The sequence below is a fragment of the Amphibalanus amphitrite genome, unplaced genomic scaffold, assembly GCF_019059575.1.
Source record: "Amphibalanus amphitrite isolate SeventyFive unplaced genomic scaffold, NRLGWU_Aamphi_draft 000333F_arrow, whole genome shotgun sequence".
NCBI lineage: Eukaryota > Metazoa > Arthropoda > Thecostraca > Balanomorpha > Balanidae > Amphibalanus > Amphibalanus amphitrite.
The window spans coordinates 310,243-328,745 of NW_024881828.1; the positions used below are offsets into that span (position 1 = coordinate 310,243).

General features: G+C 49.8%; 2 protein-coding genes across 10 annotated transcripts; one reads left to right on the forward strand and one right to left on the reverse strand.

Moving 5' to 3' along the window:
• The first annotated feature begins 1,720 nt into the window (after nt 1-1,720).
• On the forward strand, nt 1,721-3,991 carry LOC122388717 (proclotting enzyme-like). Of its 2 annotated transcripts, XM_043380078.1 has the most exons (2): nt 1,721-1,995; nt 2,029-3,991. In XM_043380078.1, exons 1-2 carry the CDS (start codon nt 1,791-1,793, stop codon nt 3,258-3,260), a joined length of 1,437 nt encoding a protein of 478 aa, XP_043236013.1. In that variant the 5' UTR covers nt 1,721-1,790; the 3' UTR covers nt 3,261-3,991. The 2 variants fall into 2 exon arrangements, with proteins under 2 accessions (XP_043236013.1, XP_043236012.1); XM_043380077.1 differs by having other exon boundaries at nt 1,721-3,991.
• Nucleotides 3,992-5,148: 1,157 nt separating this feature from the next.
• LOC122388718 (mitochondrial fission 1 protein-like) lies at nt 5,149-8,276 on the reverse strand. Of its 8 annotated transcripts, none has more exons than XM_043380082.1 (5): nt 8,128-8,276; nt 6,839-6,924; nt 6,310-6,543; nt 5,873-5,978; nt 5,149-5,663 (listed from the first exon to the last, which is right to left on the reverse strand). In XM_043380082.1, the coding sequence occupies exons 2-5, from the start codon at nt 6,881-6,883 to the stop codon at nt 5,572-5,574; spliced, it is 477 nt and encodes a 158-aa protein (XP_043236017.1). In that variant the 5' UTR covers nt 6,884-6,924; nt 8,128-8,276; the 3' UTR covers nt 5,149-5,571. The 8 variants fall into 8 exon arrangements, with proteins under 8 accessions (XP_043236017.1, XP_043236018.1, XP_043236019.1 ...); XM_043380083.1 differs by having other exon boundaries at nt 8,159-8,267; XM_043380084.1 differs by having other exon boundaries at nt 6,839-6,939; nt 8,128-8,239.
• Between the last annotated feature and the right edge of the window lie 10,227 nt (nt 8,277-18,503).

Here is an 18,503-nt window from a genome sequence, read left to right on the forward strand (position 1 = left end):
TGCATTGCATACTTGTTGAGCACAGAGCAACTGTATACGGTGTCGTTCTACATATGTATGTTGGACTTGGAGCCCTTGCATTACAAATATCGCCTAACATTGTGCAGCTCATTTTGTGTCCTAATGAGTTCAAACAAGCAAACTTCCTTATACAGCTGTTTGCTTTCACCCTACGCTCTGCCGAGGGACAAGCGAAATTGTTCCTATAAATACAGCACCACCAATCGCCATGCTTGGCGATCAACGTCACTTTCTGTAAATAGGATGCATGAAGGTACCTACTCATTTTCTATATCCTGATAGGTGGCTCGCGCTGCGAACGGACCACTTCTTTCATCGCTCATCATTCGGAGCACGGTCTGACGTTTCCTTATCGGTAGAGCGCGCCCCGATGACAGACGACCCCTATGTTGCATCGCCTCAGACGCCGCACAGTTCGTGCTAAGGCCTCGCAGCAGCCCACTCCGGACATTATCCGTTTGATACGGCCTTCCAGTATAGGAGCCGGTCATGACGGTCGGCCTATCTGAAGGAATCTTGGGCCGGCCGGCCGGTCAGACGCGCGCGTCGAGATGACTGACGAACCCGTGATGAGTCGCAGCTTCCCGAGCTGCCGTCCAAGCATTGCGCCACGTCGGGTCGCCGGTCCCTGCGCTGCGGGCCGGCCGACCCCGAGCGGTGATCACACGGCGCGAGAAGTGATCCACGCCCGCAGTTAAACTGCAACGCTGATCATGGGATAGTCGCTCGGCGCTGCCTGGACCGAGCGGTCCGATCGTCTGATGCAAGGCGTCCACGGAATCTAATCCGAGTCAGCAGTTTGTTTTGTTGTTTTGTTGGGTTAGGCCCTTTCGGTCTGACAAGACCATTGCAGAGCCGGAAGGATGATAGGAATTAGGGGGAGACATTGGTCTGGGCAGGCACCGTAGTGAGTCGCCGGGGCTGAGCCCGTCCAGAGGACAGGCCACCCAGCCCCAAGGCACTCACTGCACCCGGCTACGGGGTGCGCTCCCTCGGGAGCAGCGGTGCCGCTCCAAGGGAGCAGCCCGCATGAGATAAAGTTGCCTGTCCAGCCCGGAGGGGGGTTGTGGCGTGGAGGAGAAGGATTTCAGTATCCTGAGGACAGAAGCACGGATAGGTGTGCGAGTCAGCAGGTCACAGACCAGTTCTTAGCTGCTTCAGTCATGAACTTAGTGGCAAGTTTCACGGGGGCACCGTCAGAGCCGCACGGCATATGGACAAGACAACTCGTGGAAAGAAACTACAATAAGTGCAGGGTTTATTTCGTCAAACTGAACAGCACTCTAATTGTGCATTCCAAAAGCATGTCAATTCCAATACCGATCAGGACCTGACCTTGAATGACATAGGTCTAAAATTTTCACAATATGTGCGGTAAAGATGTATGAACAGGTGTGCTAAAAACCTGAGGGGGAGGGGTGCTCACTCCCAGACCGGCGCGGGATATGAATCCACACTGGCATCATTTCAATGTATGGGGCAGTCACACAGCCTCCTGCGTGGCACCGCGGATAACGTATGACGCTTGGGTTGTTTACCTCTAACAGGGTATAATTATGCGCTGGGGATTTCCAGTCGCGATCGTTCCCCTTCACGAAGCCATCTATTAGCACCGCCTGCGGCGCCTGGGAAGACCGGTTTGCGGCCGTCTCGTTCCGGCCAGAGACTCCTGGGGCGTTCGCCAGTCGTCACTGCGCAGTCGCCAGGTTCAAGAAGACCCTCTGCTCCCACGGTAGAGCCAGTCGTGCCGCCGCGGCCACAGCAGCAGCATGGAGCGCCGTGTGCTCCTCCTGGTGGCCTTTGTGGCGGTTACCGCACAGGTTGTGCCTTCGGCTGCGCAACTTTCTAGGGCCACATCGATAGCTGATCTGTCGGACAGTGATCTCTCCGCTCTTCTGTCGTCTGCCGCTCGACCAGAGTCCGTCGCCAGGCCATCGCCAGGTCGTCTACCCAGCATCGCCAGGCCCTCACCAGGTCGTCTACCCAACATCGCCAGGCCCTCACCAGGCCGCCTTCCTGACCTGGCCGGCGGGCTCACACCCGGCCGCCTTCCGGACCTTGCGCCCGGCCGTCGTCCCACCCCCGGCGAAGCATTTCTTCAGCCAGCCAGTTTTGGTTCACGATGCTCAGGAACTCAGGAGTGTGTCAACATCCGCGACTGTTCCGCCTTCAGGACGCGGGAGGACATCCTGCGTAAGAGGCCGACCCTCTGCGGTTTCTCCGGGAGGGTTCCGCTTGTGTGCTGCGATAGTGAAGGTCAGGTCGCCGAAAGGCCGCCCTCCGTTCTGCCGAAGCAATGTGGCAAGCAGATATTTCAGCTAGAGCCCCTGACAGCTAAAAAACGCTCGCGTCGCCAAGTCCATCGCAGAAGACCCACGAAACCTTTTCTTTCGTCTCAGATGGTAGCAGTTGAAGTTGAACGATTCACTACGCCGCGTCCGGTAATCGGTGGCACCCCAGTTGACCTGGTCAGTGAAATACCGGGCGGCCGGCTGGTCCACCGGTGGCCGTGGATGGTGCTGTTCGGCCGCTGGACGGACGCCGGGCTGGGCGGCTGGTTCTGCAGCGGCACCCTCATCACCGACCGCCACGTGCTCACGGCCGCCCACTGCCTGCGACCCGAGGAGGCCGGCACCGTGGGCGCGCGCATCGCCGACCACGACCTGACGCTGCCGGACGAGGTGCTGCACCAGCAGCGGAACGTCTCCCGCATCGTGCGCCACCCGCAGTACGCGGGCGCGCAGAACGACCTGGCCGTGGTGCGGCTGGCGGCGCCGGTGGAGCTGACGGACTCGGTGCAGCCCATCTGCCTGCCGCCGGCCGGCGCCGACCACCTGGGCCGGGACGCGGCCGTGGCCGGCTGGGGCCTGCTCGAGTTCAACGGCCACTCGCCGGACATACTGCAGGAGGCGCCGCTGCGCGTCACCGACCCGGCCGTCTGTGAGACCGCCTACCGGCGCGTGCCGCAGTTCGAGCGCCGCTTCCCGGGCGGCTTCCAGGGCACCAAGGTGTGCGCCGAGAGCCGGGACGGCGAGCCGCGCGACGCGTGCCGCGGCGACTCGGGCGGCCCGCTGATGGTGCTGAGCGCTCCGCGAGGTGACACCCGGCTACCTTTCCGAGGGACCTACCAGCTGGTGGGCGTGGTCTCCACTGGCGTCGGCTGCGGCAACCCCCAGTTTCCCGGCCTCTACACCAAGGTGTCGGCCTACATCGACTGGATCGTCAGCCAGCTCACCTGAATTGGGTAGACACATGCACCCAGCTCAGCACCCAATGCACACAATTATGTAGTTTTATACAACTACAGAACACGATCTGTGTTCCCAAAGCTCTGACATACTAGTGCTTTCGTCTTTATCCAATAGCGCAGGCCAAGCTTTTAGGAATAGTTAAACCCAGCAAGCAGTGTGGTTTGGCTCAAGTCCGTTTTGCCCCGGCAACTCCGACATGCCAGTGTAAACAGAACGCCGTCGGAACAGGGGGTTTGGGTCGATATGGCTCAATTCCGGTCAGCCAGTCCTTGCCGTAGCGCTCCGGAGTTGGTATGGTTTCGGACCGCCAAGTCCGGCTCAAGTCCGGATCCCTGCCACGGCGTGCTACGACCAGGTCCGGCTGCCTTGTAGCTGCTCTGGCTTACTGTGGCTGAACTTTGAGGAACGGTTTTATGGGGATTGTGGCCCTTACACGAAGTTCTCAAAAGCCGGCAACAGTTACATTAGTGTCACTAAGTAATGATTCGCCACATTACGTCTTGCCTACTCAACTTTCCAGAGTGCTTATGTAACCTTATAAGTTATATGCATTCTGGACGGTCTCTACGGTGGGTAGTGAGCAGTGAGCGCCGTTCTGGGTACTTCATCCCAGCAAACATGCCCACATGGTTCCCATATGGGGCCCACATGGGCCCCCCACCTCTTCCATATGGGTCCCACATGGGAATGGCAGTGGGTGACACGTGGGACCCATATGGGCCAGCCCACGTAGGCCCCATATGGGACCCACGCGGCGCCCACATGGGACCCATATGGGTAGCCCATCTGTAGCCCATGTCCCACGTGGGCCCATCTGGCCCATGCTCACCCCATATGGGACCCACATGGGATGCCCATCTCCAGCCCACATGCGTTTGGCCCATTTTTATCCCATATGGGGCCCATATGGGTATCCCATCTGTAGCCCATGTCCCACGTGGGCCCATCTGGCCCATGTTCACCCCATATGGGACCCATGTGGGCATGTTTGCTGGGATAACAACTTTCTAAGCGCCAATGTTTGCGTCGCGAAAGTGCTGCAGCGGGTTGTGACAGAAATTCTTTCTTGGAAATGCGTAGAACTGTGTTTTACATTGATGAACTGTGGGCATAATAGAGCAGTGCGCAAGGCTTTAATGAATAAAAAAAAATCAGTCAGGGAACTGGATTTATCAAAAGGTTATTGGAGCTCAAACCTCGCATGACCTTCAGTGTCTCGTGTCAGGTAAGTATGCACCAAATAATAAGCTCGATAAAAGGAAAAACCTATTGTAGAGGACCCAAAGGCCATAAAGGCCTCGGTCATAAAGGCCATGTGCGGTATACTTTCAGAACCTATTATGTGCACAATGCACAGAATCTAATTATGTGCACTGCGCAGTACACTGGTCACTTCCTAATTCGACATCATACTCCCACCCAGATAAGCTAAGGTTATCTAGACGAATTACTTAATCATATGCATATTTAACCTGCATCTATTAATTATCAATACATTCAGCGTGGATTATCGTATTTCCACGAGTGTAGCCGTGATGATCGCGAATGTGAATGACATGAATGGGTTTCTCTAACGACAGTTCCATATCAGGATTCATTTGTCGTCTCTTTCATTTCACCATGGGATACGTAAAACGCATACCGGTGGAGCTATTTGACAGCGCATTTAGTGGTTTAGTAACATCGCTATATAATGAAAACCGTTTGATATTTTTTTGTCATTTTTGCTTAGGTTGGTGTGGATTCAAACGGTGAATTGCCTGAGCAAAAGTGACAAAAAAATATCGAAACGATTTACATTTATAGCGATTTTACTAAACCACTGCATAAAGTGGGGCACTGTCTCAAATAGACCCGCGTTACGTGAAATCGCATCATTGTCTAAAATTATATTTGAACAGCACAGTACAGTAACATATGCTGTTCCATAATTGATACAACTGAACAAACCATACAAAGACTATAAATATAATATGACAACACTCACGATAGATCTTTAACCGTACCTCGCATTTAAAACGCGACCTGGCCAAACCACATAAAGCCCCGTGTCGCGCTTTCAGGGCCAGCATCCCCCTTCAGTTATTGAGTGCGGTCGGAAAAGCGGTGCTTCGCCGAAAGACATCATCAAATTGAACGGCAGCCGAGTACAAGCACAACCCAGTCGTTCAGACATACCAGCTCTCACGTCGTTTGCTCGTTCGCCACATTCAGAAATGCTCGGCGCATGCCGGCTGACAGGCGCCCACCCTGCCATCTGTCGGCAGTAGAACGCACTCTCGTTTCTCACCGCGGCCGACTAGTGTCGCTTGGTGAGCGCCATCGCCAGGCCGACAATGCCACCTACCGCCAGTACCGCTCCGCCGGCTACCGCCGCGCCCATGTACGCCTCTGGGAAACGAAACAGACGACAGTCAACGAATCAGACACCACAGTAGGGTACCGTGTCTCACGTCACAAATCTAACAACATAAAGCCGGAAAAAAATCAGCAAGAGAGGCATGTGATGAGATGAGATGCTGATTGGCGAGAGGAAGCCCTCAAGATACCACTACCAGGCACGTCACCTCTTCCCTCCGCTCCCAAATCAGTGCACTCACCTCGCTCCATCTTCTTCTGTACCACCTTCTCCAGATCTTTGGCCTGCCGGTTGGTCGGTTCCATCTCCAACAGCTTACGGACGTGCTTCAGCGAATCCACGTACTCCTGGTGAAATAAAACGGCATGCACAGCTCAGCACCTCCGTGTCTTGAGCGGTATCAGACATTGAAAAAAATGCAGGTGTATCCAACTGTATGTCCTATCTCTTCGTTGAAGTCTCTACTGACAGGGTTTCAAAGCAGGTGTATCCACCTACATAGGTAAAAGCTATTCATGGTATCATCTCTTTCCTCATCACTGCTTCTACAAACGCAGCTCCCGTCCAGCCTCCGTGATTGCCATCCAGCCACCACTCGCCTATCTGAACTCTGAACTTCTGCACATCCTGTGGCCAGAAGGAAGGGTCATTCCCTGTTACCTCTAGGCTCTACCCCACCTTGACTTTGGCGCAGCCCACGGCCAGGAAGTACAGGTAGTCTCTCTGCGCGGCGTCCTGCCCGCCGCCACCGGCGCTGGGCGTCTTCAGGAGTGAGATGAGCATCTGTATGCCCTTGCGTACATCTGCCGCGTACCCGCTGCGCACCAGGCAGCAGGCGTACTGGAACTGAGTCGACTCGCTGACTGCGCCCTTCTCTGCGCGCAGCTCTTCGTAGTACTTCTGCTCAAACACCTGGGAAGGGGAAGTCATGTGGTGTCTGATGCTCACTAGTTATCAAGAAAGCACAGACAAAGTCAATTGGACCAAAGCACACAAAAATGGATAGCATGCAAATAAATGCAGCAAAGATGGGTAGGTACTTTTTATTTGCAAATTGTAAAACAGCTTTAGACTACGCAAAGAGCAAAGACAACTTCTGAACTTCCTACAAAATACAATCATACATTAATTGATGTCCTTTAAATCTAAAAAGTGACCAGAATGATATACAAATGTGTCACAGTAACATGACAATGCAGGGATTTACCTTCAGGTCCTCAACTGATATCAAATCTTCTAGAATTTCAGCCATCTTGAAGTATAACAAAAATTTGATTCACAACCTTATCCCACCTGTGGATAAACCAACTGAGTTGGTACCTATGTTACAACTTGAAAGGAAAGGAAAAACAAAACAAAGCTTTTAATCTGCTAAAACACTTACACAGGAATCAGGATAGCTCAAAGCCTATGCTAACCTGCACCACCATTGTCCCAGCATTAACAATGTGATGCCCACTGGGGAGTTTGGTGTTGGGCATTGAGCAATCAGCCATTGCCACTTTACTGACACTTTACTTTGTTACTTTGTCACTTTACTGACAACTATTTTTACTCTCACAAGTACTGACAAAAAAGACTGGTATGATTGTAGCCTTTCTGTGACACTGGCTCAGACTTGAGCAGATCACTGCCCAGATCAGTGGAGACTCAGATGGTGCCTTTTTCTGACTGACCAGCAGCTGGTTATTTCTCCTATAACACTTTGCTGGCTGTGTCAACAGAATGGGTCAAATTTTCAACGCCCAACAAAACATTACATACAATAATGTTTTCCCTGCTTGAGAATAGCAATAGCATCAGAACTACGCAAGTGGATACAATAGACTTTGGTTGTTCACAAGGAGCTGCCCCGTGTAGGACAGCCAATCAAATAGGTAGGTAGTCTGTGACTCTGGTGTTGCTCTGAGTCAAGATACCACCACATGGGTAAAGGGCTGATGGCTGTGGGAGAAATGTGAGCTGTGAAAGCAATATGACTGACCAGTAACCACTAAATTGGGCTTTATTCTACAACACATCACTAAGTAATCACCTACCTAACTGATATGCCTAACACACAGATAGCATAACATAACATAATGTGCAGTAATGTAGTGATGGTATGAACAAAACATTGCATTGAATTGTAGTAGTAAAGCAGGTGTCACACTTCTGTGTATATGGCTGTAGGTAGTATAATGGGTTGTGGCCTTGTATTTCATGTCATGTTGATGTAACAAACCTGCTCCGACCTCAACAACCTGTTCCCATTTCAGGCCAATTTGTATTGCATGACTCATGAGCCAATCGATTGATAAATCACAGCATTGCACCCTAAGTAGTTGAGTTGAATGATTCAAACTGAACAAAAATGGGAAGTGTTGAATAATTAGGAAAAAACATTAATAAGATGTTGTGATGATTATTAGCTCTAATTAACTACAATGAAAACGCTAGTTGCTAAGCTTCGTTAGCCTCACTGACCCATATAAGCCAATATAAGGGATACATCACCTCTCAGTTTTCAACTCTCATTCACCCTCACCCTGCATTCCTCAATTTTAATTTTAACTTATTATTTTTAATATGATGTCGTTTTGATTTCAACACTCTCGTATGTGATCGCATGCATCATGTTCGAAACTCAAGGCTCTAGCTTCCACAAAGCTGACGTCAAATGCCCCTTATGTGCCCCTTGCTTTTGCATTTTGAATAAAAACTGTTTGGAACACAGTTCCCAAAATAAATCACACATCTCATTATAGAAATACAAATATTTTCAAAGTTGAATATAAGAAAAACATGTTTTTTTTCAAAAGAAAACATATTGTTATGGAAATCTGCGGCTCTTATTGACGAGGTTATACAATTGAACAGACACAAAATTTACTATGATGAAATGTCACATATGCGCCTTTTCTGTAACAGTTAGTCATTTCGTACAGCTACCATATTTCAATTATAAAGGAATTCCTTGATGTCCTAGCAGTCGGTGCATTGGCTGGCTCTGGTTCTTCTTGTTATTGAAATCTGCCTGAACTGCCCCTCGTTTCAGTCTCGATTCGACTCGAGACGACTTCGAGTCGCTCTCAAAGTCGGACCTTGAGGTAGGTATCCATGGTTTTCTACATACCTACCGGGGCCGAGACCTGAAGGGAAAGCCGGGAAAGCGGATGGTTGGCGGATGGAACCCCTTGCCGTCCGTTTCATTCCTAATTGAGCCGATTGGGCAGGCAGAGCCCCGCCAGGAAAAACATGACCGTTACGAGATGGCTGATGCAATGACTTGTATCCGATTCTAAGGTCTCAGGTCAACTCATGGCATATACCTAAAAGTCAAGCCCTCCGAGTCAGGGAAGTAATTAAGGAAGTAATTGTTGATGAATAACTTCGCCAAAAATGGTCGCAAAGCTACGATTTGGACACATTCGGGCATTACAACTTACAAGTTAGGTTATTGGTTCCAGGTCAACGTCAGGTCAGGTTAAAGGGACCCTCCCACCTTCAAAAAAGTTAATGAATTGGCACGAAAGTGATGTCGCTCGGTTCAGAAAGAGCGAAAACGAATATCTACCAAATTTCATCGAAAAATATTCACCGGTTTTCAAGATATTAGACTTTTACTTTTGTTTACTTTTTGGGATCTCCGCTGTTCCTAGCGACTTTATTTGAAAGTGCGGCATTTGTTGCGCGCAAAGCAGCATATACCACCGCGTGCTACCAAACGTTTTAGTAAAAGATTTAAAAATCGTTAGATCTACGCTGACGTCACAAATTCTAAGGGGGCATACCAATGCACTAGCCCCTTAGAATCCGAAAACTGCAAGTTTGAAATTCCATATCTCCGAATTAAAGCATTTGTCGATGTTGTGAGTGCCCAAACCGGTATTTGCAGGCCATGGCCACCAATTTGGCTATCTCAACTCAAAACTAATGTTAAGGTGGGAGTGTCCCTTTAAAACGGAACCACTCAGATCGTAGTTGGTCGGAAGAGGTCTTGACACATGCATACCCATCATTCGATTCACGGTCTTTCCGAGTCCATTGGTGACTTTCCCGACTCTCTAGCTAAATTTGGTCGGGAGTTATTGACGAAAACTCCGATGAATTCATATGTGACGTTATAAAGTACAAAACGGTATATAGAAAACGGTCATTTAGTCGATGGTTGGCTGAACATTATCCGGTCATGAATATGATGTCACACAAGTCAGCAATACAGCATTAGTATTAACCCTCGCCGGCCGAGGGGGGGGCGGGTGCCGCCCCCCCATAGGGTTTTTTCGCGATAGCTCCGAACACGCTGGCGATAGAGAGCTGAAACTTGGCATACCTGACCTTTGATTCAAGCCGCATCTTTTGACACCAACCGCATTTTTGGGTCAGGTCAGGTCACTGACCTATGACGTCATAAGTGAACCTCTGCACGGTCTTCAGATGTCGCAACTTCGCAACGCCCTCACTGCCAGAGGAGATGTCACAGGGAAATGAAACTTGCAGGATCTAGTATCCATTATGAGTCTCACAACTTGTATATCTCGGATTTTTCCTAAAGGTCATATGAGGTCAGGTCATTTTCGTGACCTCACCATTATAAGTCAATGGGGAAAAATTCAAACTGCTATTCTGGCGCCGGGAACGATCTCCAACTATCTCAAGCACACAGAATCGTGACGTGATGCACTCTTTGCAATGTTAGATGCGTCACTTTTGCAATGTTGACCTTGCGTGACGTCATTTATGACGTCATCAAGGTCATATTAGTTTTTCGTCAATAACTTTTGATCAAATTGAGCTAGCGAGTCGAGAAAGCCACCAATGGACTCAGGAAGACCTGCCGAATCGAATGATATGCAACATGACCCCTTTCGACCAACTTCGTGACCTGGGGGTGCTGACCTGACCTTGACCTGAGGTCAACACCTCAAGTTGACCTGACCCGGGCAAAAAGTATATCATTCGACGCGCCTGAGCGAGGCGAACACGATGCTGCCAAAATCGCGGCTCTGCGGCCGTTTTTTGCGAAGTTATTCACCAAAAACTGAACCGTACCCTGGGGCACTTGACCTGACCTCAGAGGTCACCGGTTGACCTAGGACCTTAAAATCGGGTACCAATCTCTGCGTCTCGTAACGGCGCACACGCTCGTTTTTTCCGCGACGCGCTAGCTCCACCAGGGGCGAAACGGCGAGGGGGGGTCGTACCCGCCCCCCCCCCCCCCCCCCCCTCGGCCGGCGCGTATGTAGAAAACCAATAGGTCCGGCGAGGGTTAACCCTTGCACGAGTGTATGAAACGACGATTCCGTCTTAGATCATATGATCTAAGACGGAATGTATTTTTTAAATATTTTCGGAAAATATTTTCGGTACCTACCTACAGGGGCGCGGGAACTACTTTCCGACTGGGGGGGCACACCATAATAGAGATTAACCTAGGGTACCCCCAAATCTAGTTTTCTCACCGGTTTTAGGCCACTTATTTGTCACCCCTCGGCTTTTTCAACAAAAAAAAGAAAACATTTGCAAAAAAGTGTGGTATTCCGTCTCAAAGCTGTGGGGGCACCGCCCCCACGGCCCCAGAGTTGGGGGGCAAGCTGCCCCCACTGCCCCCCCGGCTCCCGCGCCTATGCCTACCTACTAAAAATTAAAATAAAAGTTCCAATCCTTCCCCTACTGACCTTAAACGGTCAGGTGAGGTCAGGTGACCGACCTGGCCTCATATGACACTTATGACTTAGGAAAACCTCAGTCGTAAAGGTTTTGAGCCGAGGTCATGGAAGATAACTAAGCACTGACTGTTCATCTCCCTGCAGAGGATCTTCCCACCCATGGGTTGGAAGATCCTCTCTCGCAGAGGGTGTTGAAGCTGTGATATTTTATTTTAGAACCGCGCCGAGGTTCACTTATGACACTTAGGTCAGTGACCTGACCTGACCTGAAAATGTGGTTGGTGTTACAACATCCTCATTCCTCCTTGAATCAAAAGTCAGATGTTTCAACTTTCATCTCTCTACATAAAATGGCCTGCGGCGCGTTCCGAGCATTGAAAAAAAAATGTCTGGGGAATAAAACCAGTAAAACGCCTTTTGGGCGAAGAACGAGCGAGCGAGATAGTGAGCCCTGCACGTGCAGAAGGGCGAGAGGGTACTTCCAACGGGCTTGTGCAAAGCACCCTTCTAACCGGTCGCTAGCGGTGTACCAAATTTGAACGCAATCGGCCCAGCCGTTCCTGAGATCTGAAAGCGGCATTCTGCACGTGCGCACGTGCAAACGGGGTCCAAAATGACTTTTGCACGGCACCCTACTAAACGGTCCCCAACCGTGTACCAAAGTTGAGCGCAATCGGCCCAGCCGTTCTCGAGATCTGGAAACGCCCCCTGCACGTGCGCACGTGCAGTAGCACCCTAACCGCAACACATGGGAATGCATTGCCTGGTGGGTGCCTACTTGTATGCCAAGTTTCAGCGAAATCGCCCCAGTAATTACCGAGTTACTGAAATGGGAACAAATTTGTCACCTCTTATTGTTGTATTTTGCACGTGCAGTGGGGGTCACTCACATAGATGAAGAGTATCCGACCTTTGGTAGAAGGGATGCAGCTACCCTATAAAAATGACCGCAAGACAATCGCTCAAGCCGCTGCTGAGATATGGGCCTCTCAAAATCATTACTTTTGCAAAACTGCTTGAACACCCTTGACTTTTCACGTGGCACGTGCCACGGCGGTCACTGAGATGTATCAAAAGTAGTCAATTACGGGGTAGAAGGGATGGGGCTACCCAGCAAAAAAGACCGCAGGCCAATCGGTCTAGCGGTTGCTGAGATATAAGCCTCTCAAAAGCGTTACAGGCCGGGCCGGGCCGGGCCGGGCCGGGCCGGGCCGGGCCGGGCCGCTCATACTGAGATTTTTCCGTTATATTGAAAAGACTTCGCTTCGCTCGCTGCGCTCGCTCGCTCGTAATTACGTAGTGTAAGTAAGCTTATCGTATCTAGTTACGCCCATTCCCAGATCGTTGGCATTTCTGTCGTGTCGTCTACCCGCGCCACAGACCTCTCGTGCGCACCTGGCACTTGGGTGGCATTTTGGGTGACTGACGGTCATTTAGCCCAAACGTGAGAGCGCCGGGCGGTACACCTGACGCAAACTAGATCTACACCCCTCGGCGCCACCCCGGGCGATTCGCATGTCTACTACGCGTCGCGCTTTCCACTTGATTCACAGCCTTGGTCTAGTGATTAAAAAGGGAAGTGAACGCTGAACAGCCATTCTTTTTAGTGTTTCCGCGGCCATTCGCGTTCTCCCCGGGGCTTGGGAGTGAACAGAGCATCGGAATTACTACGCGAGTGGACAATGAGCGATGGACTTTCGTATTTCGCAAGGAGCTGTTTTATATCGGAGTGCCGATGGAAATGGTCCGGTGCTGCTCGGAGGTCCAGCTGAGACCGAGCTGAGAGGAATATGTCAGGCTGTGTGCGTGACGCATTTCGGTAACGGTATTCAGGTAAGTCATTAACTGATAGCTTACCTAGGCATTTAATTATCGTTTCAAAGAAACTACATTCCGACAAGTGTAGCTCTCGCGAGATTAAACGGTAGGTTTTGCACTTTAACATTTCCGGTTATATCTCAGAAACTAATCGATCTACGATGAAGTCATTTTACACGATCATGGCCGGCTTGTGAACCAACAAGTCGATCACATCTTCAACACTTAAAAGATTAAGACGACGAAGATATAGCCTGAAGTAAGTACACTACGAGTACACTCGTAAAGTACACAGAAGTACACTCGTAAATTTTCTAGGTGCAAAACCTACCGTCCTAAAACCCGCGAGACCAGTACCTTCTGGAAATATGTAGGCATATTCACCTGATTCTAATTTGCCGTAGTATTCGGCACAGCGGTACCATAAAAAATTGGCATGTCTTTGTGCTTATAGCCCGCGACCGCCTGGGGGTGGGGGGGGGGTGGGTGGGTCGGACCCAACCCCCCATCCGTTTTTCACGAATAACTCACCAACCGCTTACGCTATCAACTTGAAACCTGATATACCTCCTCCTTCATCAATATGACGGCTTTTGTCAAATTTGTATGCAAATTTACAATAACTTTTTGAGATATATCGATTTTATTGATGTAACTACAAGGCTTATTCGTAAAAAATGGTAAATGTTAGAAAAATCGCCAAAAATCAAGGGTTTAAGCAAATTGCAAATTAAAGACAAGAAAAGACGCAGCTCAATGAGTTCTTTAAAATGGCTATCTCGCTTTTTCCTTAAAGTTCGTCTTTGACCCCTAAAAATAAAAAACTATATTTTTTGGAAAACAGCTTATAAAATCAAAAAATTTCAAAATTTTCAAAAAACGGAAACCATGTTATAGATCTTTATTAGAACATCTGATATCCCAAATTTTAACTTTCTATCTTGATTTATGACCCCCAAATTGTAAAAAATAGCTCCAACATGTATAGGGCATGGCGGCGTCATATGCATTTTCGGGAGTGCTTCTGAACATCACATATGAAAACAAATGGCAGCATTAGATTCCTGGGATAAAGCTCGTCTAGAAAAGTGCATTTTATGTCAAAAATATAAAATTGAAAAATTGACTTTTTTCTTGGTGATGTATAATATAAACGATTTTTTGTATGCTTGCTGATGACCAGGACAGTGACTTTGGGTTACATATAACCATGACCATCGGATTTGGCGTGAAAAATAAGCCATAAAACATGTGTCGCATACCCATGTGGCAGAAAGTGAAAACCGTGACCTTTCGTGACCTGACCTGACCTTGACCCGTGCTTAGTCTTGCTTGACGTTATATAGTTACTACCTTGGTATCTTCACTAGGCCTTTGAGGTCATTTTTGGTCAGTTTTGAGCAGGAGCTATCAATTCCGCTGTCCGTAAGCCTCATCATGCAAAACCCCAGAATTTGACCTTTGACCTGGCCTTGACCCGAAAGTTGACCTCAATCTTAAAATCTTAAGAGTGGTTTGCGAAGGTCTTGTAGAGATCTTTTGAACGCCGCCTCGCGGGGCTCGATACGACCATTGGTTCTCGAGATAACAGGGGCGGGTCGGATCCGACCCCCCCCCCCCCCCCCAGGCTGTCGTGGGTAAATTTTATCGAGTCTCGTCATTCGGTGGCAGGTGCTATTCTTTGGTCTTGATGGCTAGCTGATACGTTATAGTCACTAGTCAGGAACGTTAATCGTGGGTCTCAACTCAACCCTCAGGTACCTATGTAAATGCGTTCGATACCGTCCGTCCGATAGAGCAAGAGCCACTCTCATCCCTTATTGCAGTGATAGGTACTCGCAGAGCATTTGCTTGGGAGATCGATCAGTGTCTTGCTTGACTTTTGATGGCTATTTCATCCTCCCCCAGCTCGCGTTCTTTAAAAGTAAACTGTTCTTAAGAGTTCAGTTGATAATATGTAAGTACAGGGTGTCTCACAAAAAGTGTACATATTTGTTTTGTAAATAGCTCCGTAAGTTAAAAACATACTTGTTAATGCGTTCGCAGCACGCAACGCAGCCCGCAAGGCTGCGCGCAAGGCAGCCGTGCTGCGGCACGGCTGCCTTGCGCTCGGCTGATGTGGAACACTTAGACAAAGTGCAAGCCAGCTGCGTGAAGGCTGCGTTTGGACTTCCGCGCTCTGCACATCACTACGCCTTGATGGACGCCTCAGGTATTCCCACAGTCCAAGAGGAATTGAGAGGTGAAATCTTACGCACCTTCAGATCTGCGATGTGCACCCGCCACCGTCTACAGCAAGCCCTCATCACTTCACTGGCAAAGCTGACCCTGAATCCCAGTGAACTGGAGGGCTCATTCGTGACGCAGATAATCGGCATGCTGAACAATGACTTCAGAGAAGTGCTGGAACTTGCCGCTGGTGGTCCGGTAGATAGTGACCGGGTTCGGACTCCTCGCATGCCAGATGGCCTGAAAGACAGCTTGAAGTATGTTTTACAAGGCAGTTGCGAGGCATCCCGGCGACTACTAAGGCTGCTCACCTGCTACTGACCGCCCTGCAGTTGACTTGTTACACTCTGTTATTACTTATTGTTATCAATTGTCGCACAATGCGATGCTAAATAAATTATGATGATGATGATGATGATGATGATGATACGTAAAAAACACAAATATCGCTGGAAAGCACAAAGCTTGCAAATTTATTCGCATATCATTTGCACGTCTTTATATTCACATACCGAATCAGTTTCCCATACTCTAGCTATGCGCTCATTTTTTAGATGCTCAAATGACAGCCTTTGCGCTCAGCGCACGTGGTGGCGCGCCTCATGGTCTCCTGAGCTACACGGGCGCATGTCTCCATGGTTATCCCGCGTATGGCTCCTCTGATGGCCTTTTTTAGCTCGTCTAGCGTGTGCGGCGCCTTCACGTACACGACATCCTTCAGATACCCCCATAGATAGAAATCCATGGGGGTGAGGTCGGATGAGTTGGGTGGCCAGCTGTGGAGGGCCCGCCTGGAGATCAGCCGGCTTCCCAGGCGCTCGGTCAGCCAGGCCAGCGTGGCTCTTGACGTGTGCGCTGGAGCGCCGTCCTGCCGGAACCATTGCAGGCAAATGGTGTCCGCGCACTTGCTGTTGAGAGACCGCCAAAAGCGCTTCAACACTGCCAGATAACGGTCTGAAGTCACCGTCACTGGTTCTCCGTCACCGTCTTCAAAGAAGATCGGTCCGATTATGCCCTGGACGCTAAGCGCGCACCAGACCGTCACTTTTGGAGAATGTAATGGGACTTCCAAAGTCTTCTCTGGCGGGTGTTTGCCCCAGTGTCTGTGGTTTTGACGATTAGGTAAGCCGTGAAGGTAAAAGTGTGCCTCGTCGGACCACCAAATGTTGCCGATGAAACCGGGGCAAGACGAGCACTTTCCTAAAAACCAACGGCAAAACTCCAACCGTTGTAGGCAATCAGACTTGGAAAGCTCTTGAGATGTTGATAACCTGTATGCCTTAAGCTTCAGGTCCTTCCTAAGAATCCGATGCGTGGAACAGCGGCTGAGTCCAACTTGTTGCGCAAGGTGCCGCACGGACACTCCAGGCTTTTCCTCAACTCGCCGAATGACTTGTCCGATTTTCAAAGGTGTTCGGGCAGTTATCTTGCGGCCGCTGTTTCCAGTGTTTTGATTTCCGACTGTTCCGTGAACCAAGAAATGTTCAGTAAGCCGTTTTATTGTGTTTGCCGGTGGTTTCTCTCTTATTGTAGGGAAATGAGCCCTAAATTTCCTCTGAGTCAATACCAGGGAACCGGTTTGAAGGTAAAATTTCACGATTATTTTCCTTTCCTCTTCACTTAACTGTTTCATGACTCTCACTAACAAATTGTATGTCAAATAAATTTGCACAAGCTAAGCTTCAATTTAAGCCTGAATTTGACGTGAGCGCGTGCTTATATGCTGAAATATATTCATTTTAAATGTGTACACTTTTTGTGAGACACCCTACGAGCCCCATTTCCCAAGCACAACATTCAAAGCCACACAAGAAGAATGTCGGATTTTAGAATACCTATTCCAACACCATAACTAGCTTTCTCAGAACACCCTTAGGCCTAACTACCCAGTTTTTAGCCACTTATTCCCTGCCTGGAACTTACCTTGCATCATATCTAACCCCTCCAGCTCACATTCTCCCAGAACTTTCTTCGACGTTAGCGCGAATTCCAGACCCTCATTTTCCCTATGCAGACGCCATTAGCAGTGCACCGACGATCCCCATGCACGCCAGTGCTCAGCGCTCACAGCCTGTGCACAAGCATGCAGACTCGCAGGTCAGACAGTCAGCGAGATGAACCGTGCTGGTGGGATGAACAACTTCATCCCATGAGCTTATACTCGTATGCACCCGATGTTCCCGTCCCGTCCCCATTGCTCTTCACCATGTCCAGTTGTATATGTTGCTATATCTATCCCTCGTGAGAATCGTTCATACGAATGCATTTGGCTATGCATCGCGTATACTGAACAAGCCACACACTGTGGCTTGCACTGCTGCTAAGAGTCACGTCGATATAGCTGCAGCGAGTCGCGTCCATCCCCAGTGCAGTGTCCGCCGGGCCGGGCGTTTATAAACGGTATAGATAGGTACGCTGCTCGAGGCAGGCATCCTCTCAGGGTGCACAGAGACTGCGGAGGGTGCACGGTGCACAGAACCACCGGCAGCGGCGGCGGGAGAGTGCACGGAGGGAGGTTTCCGTGTTTGTTGGTCAGCTCAGCGGCCTCCGGCGCCGACAACAATCCATTATTAGCCTCCCCGCGACGGGCGATTCCGGGGATGGCAGGCCGCTGGTCAGAGGTCATCCCCAGGAGGGAGGGGAGGGGAGGGGAGTGAATGATGAGACGGGCAGGGTGAAGGGCCTGGTGGGACCGGAGCTATGCAGGCTATAGCGGTATTAAAACGCCAGAAATGCATAGAGAAGTCATGTGGCTGCCAGCCTGTGCGCCAAAACCTGTGTAAATAGAAACCGCCTTATGAATAATGGGTTAAACAATCGGTGAAAATTCCTGTCCATTAGTTTTCTGACACAAAATGGTATTCCATTTTCCCAACCTGTGGAAGTGGTATCTGATGACTTGATAGTATTTTTCAAAAGCATACAGCATGAGTATTGATCACTTCAACTTCTGGTAAGCAATCCAACCTCAGGCATACCGACCGACCATCCTGAACGTATAGTCTCTCTTGAAAGTATCGCGACTCTGAGGGAAGGCGCTGCCTGTCCCAGCCGCGGTTGAGCGGAAAGGTTTGAGAGCCGCTGGTAGCACTGACCGAAGCCTGACACGCGGAGGCAGCCGGCGCGGCGGGCCGAGGGGAGTGATTACGGACTGCGGAGGGATAGGGGGAGGTG